This window comes from Medicago sativa, chromosome 4 (assembly GCF_051527215.1).
Source record: "Medicago sativa cultivar Bolivia chromosome 4, Bolivia_mono, whole genome shotgun sequence".
NCBI classification, from domain to species: Eukaryota; Viridiplantae; Streptophyta; class Magnoliopsida; order Fabales; family Fabaceae; genus Medicago; species Medicago sativa.
Window position 1 is genome coordinate 56,840,432 of NC_140752.1, and position 8,235 is coordinate 56,848,666.

Here is an 8,235-nt window from a genome sequence, read left to right on the forward strand (position 1 = left end):
CGCACTGTTGTGTTGATCCAGATGTTTCTGGATGGTGGTTGCGATTCTGGTCTTATGTTTCCAGTATTCCTCCCCGCGCCGGAAGGAGGGTCTTATTTGGTATGTACTTTGGGGCTCGAAAGAGTGTGTATCTTGCTGTGTTTTGCAGGGAGAGGAGGGTACGTGGATTTGCTCCGTGATGACGGTCGATCCATTCACCGCGGTCTAGACCTCTGCTTAAGAGGCTGCTATAATCCATTTGTGTTGCTTTTAATTTTCATATTACCCGTTTGGGTAGACCTCCATTTTATGGATAAACTGGTTAGGTTTATGTCCCCCAGTTTTATTATGTATTTTTTCCTTTTTTTTAATAATATTTTTATGAGCATTTGACAGAAGATTAGAGTTGGGTACCAATTTAGTTGGAATACACTCTTTTTTATGTCATTTGCTCTTGCCTTAAAAAAAAAATTCTAAAGGCAATCCTTAAAGACTTTATATAGTAAGTTTTTATGAAAACTTTATATTTAATGCATCGGAAATTGAAATATTAAGCTTTTTTTAACTAAGAGTTTCTTAATTGGGTAGTACACTTAAAAGAAAAAAAAAGCCTTTTTATAAAACATACTCTTTTACTTTTATAAAATACGCCTCAAAATAGTTAATCTCATGGTTTCCTCATAAATAACGTGAGATTTTAACAGTTAAGAAATCCATCTATAAATAATGCAATGAGAAAACGTGTACAATCAATGCATTGTAAATTGAAATATTAAGTTTTTTCAATGAATAGTTTTTTGATTGAGTATCTTTAAAGAGTGTCTTGAGAGCACCCGTTAACAAGAGAGATTTTAAGAGTTGTCATATCCATCTATAAATAATGCAATGAGAACCAGTATTGGAACATAACCCTTTACATTCACTTTTCCACAACCCTTTCAAAACGAAACTTTTTGACAACAAGTTTAGTTTTCTACGATGAATTCTGGAACCATGGAAGACTTTCTAAAGGGAAAGACCATTTTAGTAACTGGTACAACAGGGTTCTTAGCCAAAGGTACACTACCACACATAATTAGCCAAGTTAGTAAAAAATGATTATTGTAAATATCACATATCATCGTTGAATTCATCTTTATGCATGCAGTTTTTGTGGAAAAGATATTACGGATTCAACCAGATATACAAAAGCTTTATCTTCTCATAATAAGAGCTTCAAATACTGAGTTGGCCTCTCATCGCATGCAAAATGAGGTGCACCTTCAATCTTCATTTGATTTCCTTATAATAAAAAATAACATATACTACTAATTGTGGGAGTAGTATAATTAGTTTCAAACGTCAAATTGAGATATCAATTTTATTTTTGTCTTTAATTTTAACTAAGTAATGTGAGACTTAAATCATAAATTTTTTTTGGTGGTATCTGGGGTTTGAACACCAGACGTTGCATATATCATGCATTGTCCTTGGCAGCTGAGCTAAGTTCACGGAGACAAATCATAAAATTTTTGAAAATATTAAACGGTATAGTTAGATAGCTCATAAATACATAAATGATATTTTGACACAAATTTTGAAAGGAAAATGTTAGATATCAAGAATGGATTTTCTTGATGAATTCAAGAATGACATGACAAAATAATCACCCTTAGATTTTAATCTTATTTATTAAAGTTTCAAAAAAAAATACATAACACCCACCACCCCATGATTTCCGGCCAGGCTGAGATTTTATTGGCTAACATTAATTTCGGGACAATTTTTTGATAAAATCTTTCTTGATAAATAGCATTGCTCATTTTGAAATAGCTACATTGTATGAATGTATAGATTGGTTATTTTTATCATTATTTTCTCTCACTTTGATCGGATGAAAACACACCGTAGACATATTTTATACGGTGCCGGATATAATATCATACATCCTTCGTTTCAAATTATGTTATTTTAGGAATTTCACATATATTAAGATAAAGTAATAAATAGTAAAAGACATAATGAGAAAATAAACATGAATTATTCATTGATATTATAAAGTGACATATAATTTATAACAAATTTATAATTTAGAACTGAGTATTTTTGTGTGTCAAAATAACATGGAGTATCTCATATAAATATACATTTTATGAATATTGATGCCTTATTACATTGTATTGGTTGAATAGGTGTTTCAGACAGATTTGTTTCGAGTGCTAAGAGATAAGTTGGGTGAAGGTTATAATTCTTTTATATCAAAGAAGGTTGTAGCAGTAGCTGGAGATGCTGCAGTTGAAAATTTGGGAATAAAAGACAATATCATATTAAATGCGATGTTTGAAGAGATAGACCTTATTGTCCATTCCGCTGGAACTACCAATTTTAATGAAAGGTGATTAAAAAATTAAGGCTAACTCATATTTTACCTTGTTAAATTAATTTTGATAATTTTTTATTAAAAAATCATTGAAATCCTACAGATTTGACATCTCAATGGGTGTTAATACAATGGGAGCTTTACATGCCTTAAACATTGCAAAAAAGTGTCACAAAATGAAGGTCCTTGTCCACATATCTACGGGTAAGTATCTCAGAAATAATAATAATAATAATAATAATAATAATAATAATAATAATAATAATAATAATAATAATAAATCAACTTAATAACCTACTCTCTCTTTGACAAAAAAAAAAAAAAACTCTCTAGTTTTTATTATCTCACAAAAATGCTTGTACAAAAAAAAAAAAAACTTGGCCGATACAAATAATATAGAAATAAATAATAAGTCATTGCTACTAAAAAATAATAATAATAAGTCATTGAAAATTTGCACTTATATTAATTGAAGATGTTTAAAAAATAACATCATCAAATCTCTATTAAGGAATGCTAATTTCAACCTTAAAACAAATAATTTATAACTTATAAGTTCATCAAAATACATCTCTTTGATATCAATTTTTTCTCACGATCGGGCTTATAACATTTTTACTACCGTATAATGTTTTTTGATAAGTTACTACGAGTAGTGTTTGAACTTATAATTTTTACTCTTTTTTGAAGGAAACTTATAATTTTTACTCTTAATTTTACCCTTAATTGCAAAAAATTATTAAAAATAGTGGAAAATATATTTATAAATCATTTCATATTTACCATCAAGTTCATCCAAAAACTTTTTTTTTTGAAGGAAGGAAAAAACTTGTTCTTTATTAACTTTCAGCTAGTTTATCAGTTAGTTATAAATTCATCTGCTATATATCACTCAATCAACTACACCCTCCGGTCACTATTATAGCAAAAATTAATATTTTAGATTCATTTAATTAGTGATGTATATGGTCTTTATTATATACCACATACATCATTTAATGAATGAATCCAAAATGTTGATTTTTGCTTATAATTAATAGTGACCAAAAGGTGTACTTACCAAACAAGAAAGACCTAAATAGAGTAAGTATAATTACATTTAATACGACTAAATATATATACTTTTTATGCTTATATTTAAAATTGGAGGGAGTGTGTTTAAAAAAAAATGGAGGGAGTGAAATAAAAAAAATAACTGGAGCTAGTAGTAATAAAAAAAAAAGTCTTGCTAACCAGTGTCCTATGGCAATGGTTAAGAAATACAAAAGTAGAAATTTTATCTTGAAAATGTAAGATGTTACATTTGACCAAGTAATAATTATACAACTCTTTATTAAAAACTTACTTGTTTTAGTTGTTTAACCACGCCCTTGGAACGGGTTAGCATTCTCTTTAAAAAAAAGGAAAATGTTAACTAGTGCCCCCGGGATACTGGCGCCCTGGTTAAGGAAACCAAATATAGTATAAATACCTTGGAAAAGACCCTAAAAAAAATATAATTGGAGGGAGTAAGAATTTCAACTTCCCAATCCGTGATAATATTTTATTGCTATCCGTTAATTCTAGCTTATGTGTGCGGGGAGACTAAGGAAGGAAAGACGATATTTCAAGAGAAACCATTTGAGATGGGTCGTCAATCTCTAGAAAGGACTCCAAAACTAGACATACACACAGAAATGAATTTGCTGGAGAAAAAATTAGATGAATTACGAGCAATGAATGTGGATGAAAAAACAATCAAGTATGCGTTGAAAGATTATGGAATTGAAAGGTTCATCAAATTCTTACCATATTTTTTTTTTTTTTTACTTTTTATTTTATACGATTATTTTGTATCTATCTAACATTATCTATGATCTCATATGATGAACCAATGCAAAATTAGAGCAAATTTGCATGGTTGGCCAAACACATATGTATTCACAAAAGCAATGGGAGAGATGCTTTTAGTGCATCATAAAGATAATGTTCCATTGATCATTATACGTCCCACAATGGTAACTAGTACAAGCAAGGATCCTTTTCCTGGTTGGATTGAAGGTCAAAGGTATATGATATCATCGCATAAATCTTATTAGCTATTATTATGATTGAATATTTTCTCTGCTTGGTATTCGTCCGTCATGTTCATGTTTTCTTTTCATTTTTAAAAAAAAATTGATATGGTGTGAATAAGAGTAGAGTTCAAGGTGATAACATAGTTATGATATTTAACTCTATAAAAAAAAGATGTTACTTTACCAAAATAAATTATTTATAAATGTTCAATACTTTCTTAGATGTCTATTTTTGGAAATGATTGTTAGTACCAAGTTTTAAACTCTTAAATAATGTTATTAGGGTACTTGGTAGCAAATTATATTTTTTTTTTGTCAAATAGTCTCGTGGGTAGAAATCCATCTCTTAAGATGAATAAATGGAGAATTCAAGGTTGAAATATGACATCTACATAATACAACGTCCCTGGTAGCTAAGCTAAGCTATGCTCATGAGACAAAGCTACATTGTTTTAATATATTAAAGTTAGTATGAGGAGTTTGAATTCTTTTTACGTGGTTCAGGCAGGCAGCTCCTGTGTTTTAATTTCATTGCTTGATAAAAAAAAAGTATGAGGAGTTCTATTATTGACACAAAATATTATTTCTTGGGAATCATTAACTATATCAAAATTTAAATTAGGGGACAAAATTATGAATCATGTTTTTAATTTTATCATCAAATTGATGTTGAGAATTTATTTTTATTCCTATTTTAGTTGCTAATTATATTTTATATATAAAGGCGACATTTGTTTTAACTTGTGATTACATGCAGAACTGTTGATAGTATGATATGTGCCTATGGTAAAGGGAAATTGCCATATTTTCTTGGTAATCCCAGGACAATCTTAGATATCGTAAGTTTGTTTGATTTTGATGAAAATGTTAATGTTTCTTTAGTATTTATCTTTTTTTTTTTACCACTCTTTGGTATTTACCTTTAGTATCTTTAGTATTTACCTCCCAGGACAATCTTAGATATCGTAAGTTTGTTTGATTTTGATGAAAATGTTAATGTTTCTTTAGTGTTTACCTTTTTTTTTTTACCACTCTTTCGTATTTACCTTTAGTATCTTCAGTATTTACCTTTGATAGTTCATTTTTCTTTCTACGAGCCATACTCAACACCCACGTAAATTGAGACCTATTTAAATTTTGGATTAAAGTGAGTTAAGTATAAAGTGAGAAAATAAAAAAATGTTATTTTAATAAATCCATTATTTGTTATGAAAATATCAACATCTGATTTTTTTTTTGACAAAAGTAAACGATATTCATTCATTCAAATTGATAGAGTACATCGATACAATACAAATCCAAATTCGCTAAAAACAAAAAGGATGAATTTGTGAACAAACTCACAACATCCATGTTAATAGCATAAAACAGCAAAGTATCTATGCCTACAAAAATGACTAATATGACTATATTCAAGTCTCCAGAATTCTCATGTCTCCGGATCTGCAACGTTGACGACGCCAAAGTCATTGTCATTGATCAGATCTGCACTTGCTCAAAGCTAATCTTTCAACCTGAATCAAATAAACACCGCACTAAGACGGGAAATCAAAAACACACCGCACAAAGACGGGAAATCAAAACAAACAGAGTCGTTCAGAGACGACGAAATCGCAAAAACAAACGAAAAAAAAAACAGAAAATATGTTAAATCACTTATTCAATTAGAATAGAAGGAAGTAATTTTTGGGTCAAAATTGACCCTAAATCACCCCTCTAACAAGAAGAAGAAGAAGAAGAAGAAGAAGAAAGAGGTGACAGCTAGGGTTTGAGAAGGAGAGAAGAGAGAGAGGAAGTAGTAGATTTTAAACTGATATTAAACATCTGAAAACAATTAGATAGTATTTGTTGACATCTGATTTGTTAATTAAATATTGATATTATTCATTTTACATTTTAAACTGAGTTGTCCAATTTAAGAAGCTCAATCCTTAAATTTTAAACAATTAGAGAGTATTTGTTGACAAGAATGTGTTGCTAGATTTTTTTTTCTTCTTCTTTTTTTAAAAAACTTGCTAGCATAATTTAACTCATGAGTTTTTACGTATGATTTAATTAGATATGCACTAGTTATTTCAACGGGACAAACAAATATGACTTAACTAAACGTCTGAATGTTTGATAATAATATGTAGATACCTGCAGATTTGGTCATCAATTGTGTGATTGCAGCCATTGTTATTAATTCAAATCAAGCTCCTAAAAATTTCATCTACCATGTTTCTTCTTCATTAAGAAATCCTCTCAAAATTTCTGATGTCCACAACATTTCCCATCAATATTTCATGAAAACTCCTTGCCTAAACAAAGATGGGAAGCCAATAGTCATCTCCAAGGGAATTGCCTTGAAAAGTATGGCTGCTTTTAACATTTATACAGAGACCCGATATGTCCTGCCACTTGAGGTTTGTTAGACCGATTGATATAGTTGCTCCTTTAAATATCAATAGTAATTTTTATAACACGACAATTATCAAACAAAATAACATAGCATATCAACATAAAGTAATTTTCTACATTCGGGACGGGTTTGGGTATGGGTTCGGGGTGGGTACCTATATACCCGTTACCCGTCCCATACCTAAATTTTGAAATCGGAGAAAACCCAAACTCATACCCAAACTCAATGAAAACGGGGAAAACCCGTCAAATTGGGTTTGGTTCGGTCGGGTAACCACGGGTAAGAGTTTTGTTGCCATGCCTAGAAGGAGTGGATATATTTTTGGCACAAATGATGTTACCAAATTACCAATGAACTTTTTTTTTTTACAGCTACCAACATATTATTTAATACACTATTTTCAACACATATTTTCTAGTTGGTTCAAATTCACATGTTTCTCACTAAATTTATGTGGCGTCTACATAATTTAGTAAAATTCACGAACTTTGACCAATTAAAATGTGTGTTAGAGAGTGTGTTGACAACACTCATCTTTTTGACACATTCATGTAGTATTTTTACTAATTAATCCTTTAATATAATTTGGCATATATTCAAGGTCTTAAATTTGGTCAACAAACTGATTTGCCATTCCTTCCAAGATGTTTATGATGATAACTACAAGAAAATACGAATGGTGAAGCGACTTGCAAAACTATACAAACCTTACGTGTTTTTTAAAGCAGTGTATGTAATTTCATGACCTTTTCTATTTACTAGATGTTATATGAATTTGATATACTATTTTTCTTCTCCATATTCATGAAAATATGAATTATTTTTGGTTTTAGCTTTGATGATACGAACACGGAAAATTTAAGGAGGGCAACAAAGGGCTATAACATGGAGAATGGAATGCTAGAATTTGACCCGATTAGCATTAATTGGACAAACTACATGATGAATACGCACATTCCTGGTCTCGTCAAGTATGCAATGAAATAATTTCAAAATTATATACTACCCCAAAATGGCTGGAAATTTCAATTTAGAGCTTATTGTTTGAAAAGTATTCAAAATGGATTGTAATATTTCATAGTTCCTATCATCCAAATATGAATCGTAGAAACATTGCTCTTTAGAGCTTATTGTTTCAAAAGTATTTAAATAAAATGAATTGTAATATTTCATATTTCCTATTATTCAAATATGAATTGAAGAACCATTGCTTTTTAGAGTTTATTGTTTCAAAAGTATTTAAAATGGATTGTAATATTTCATATTTCCTATCATCTAAATATGAAATTTAGAAAAATTGCTCTTTATATTTACTAGAAATTATGTTGTCAAGTGTATTTCAACTTTATTTCTCTCGTCATTCAGTCTGAGTGGGTAAAAATTGGCAGCTCTTGAAACACACAAACTGACACATTCATAAGATCACACAAAATCCTCTA

At 29.7% G+C, this 8,235-nt stretch overlaps 1 protein-coding gene across 3 annotated transcripts; it reads left to right on the top strand.

Moving 5' to 3' along the window:
• The first annotated feature begins 881 nt into the window (after positions 1–881).
• On the top strand, positions 882–8,013 carry LOC146930102 (putative fatty acyl-CoA reductase 4). 3 transcript variants are annotated; one of them, XM_085701750.1, is made up of 10 exons: positions 882–1,036; positions 1,127–1,233; positions 2,151–2,353; positions 2,442–2,542; positions 3,905–4,109; positions 4,224–4,385; positions 5,153–5,234; positions 6,531–6,800; positions 7,398–7,525; positions 7,630–8,013. In XM_085701750.1, exons 1-10 carry the CDS (start codon positions 958–960, stop codon positions 7,781–7,783), a joined length of 1,491 nt encoding a protein of 496 aa, XP_085557876.1. In that variant the 5' UTR covers positions 882–957; the 3' UTR covers positions 7,784–8,013. The 3 variants fall into 3 exon arrangements, with proteins under 3 accessions (XP_085557876.1, XP_085557877.1, XP_085557878.1); XM_085701751.1 differs by lacking the exon at positions 6,531–6,800; XM_085701752.1 differs by lacking the exon at positions 7,398–7,525 and having other exon boundaries at positions 7,630–7,768.
• The last annotated feature ends 222 nt before the right edge of the window (positions 8,014–8,235 follow it).

Coding starts and splice junctions, on each gene's coding strand:
- LOC146930102 (XM_085701750.1), top strand. CDS start 958: ATGAATTCTGGAACCATGGAAGACTTTCTAAAGGGAAAGACCATTTTA. Junction 1,037..1,126: donor AACAGGGTTCTTAGCCAAAG/GTACACTACCAC, acceptor TTATGCATGCAG/TTTTTGTGGAAAAGATATTA. Junction 7,526..7,629: donor TACGTGTTTTTTAAAGCAGT/GTATGTAATTTC, acceptor TTTTGGTTTTAG/CTTTGATGATACGAACACGG.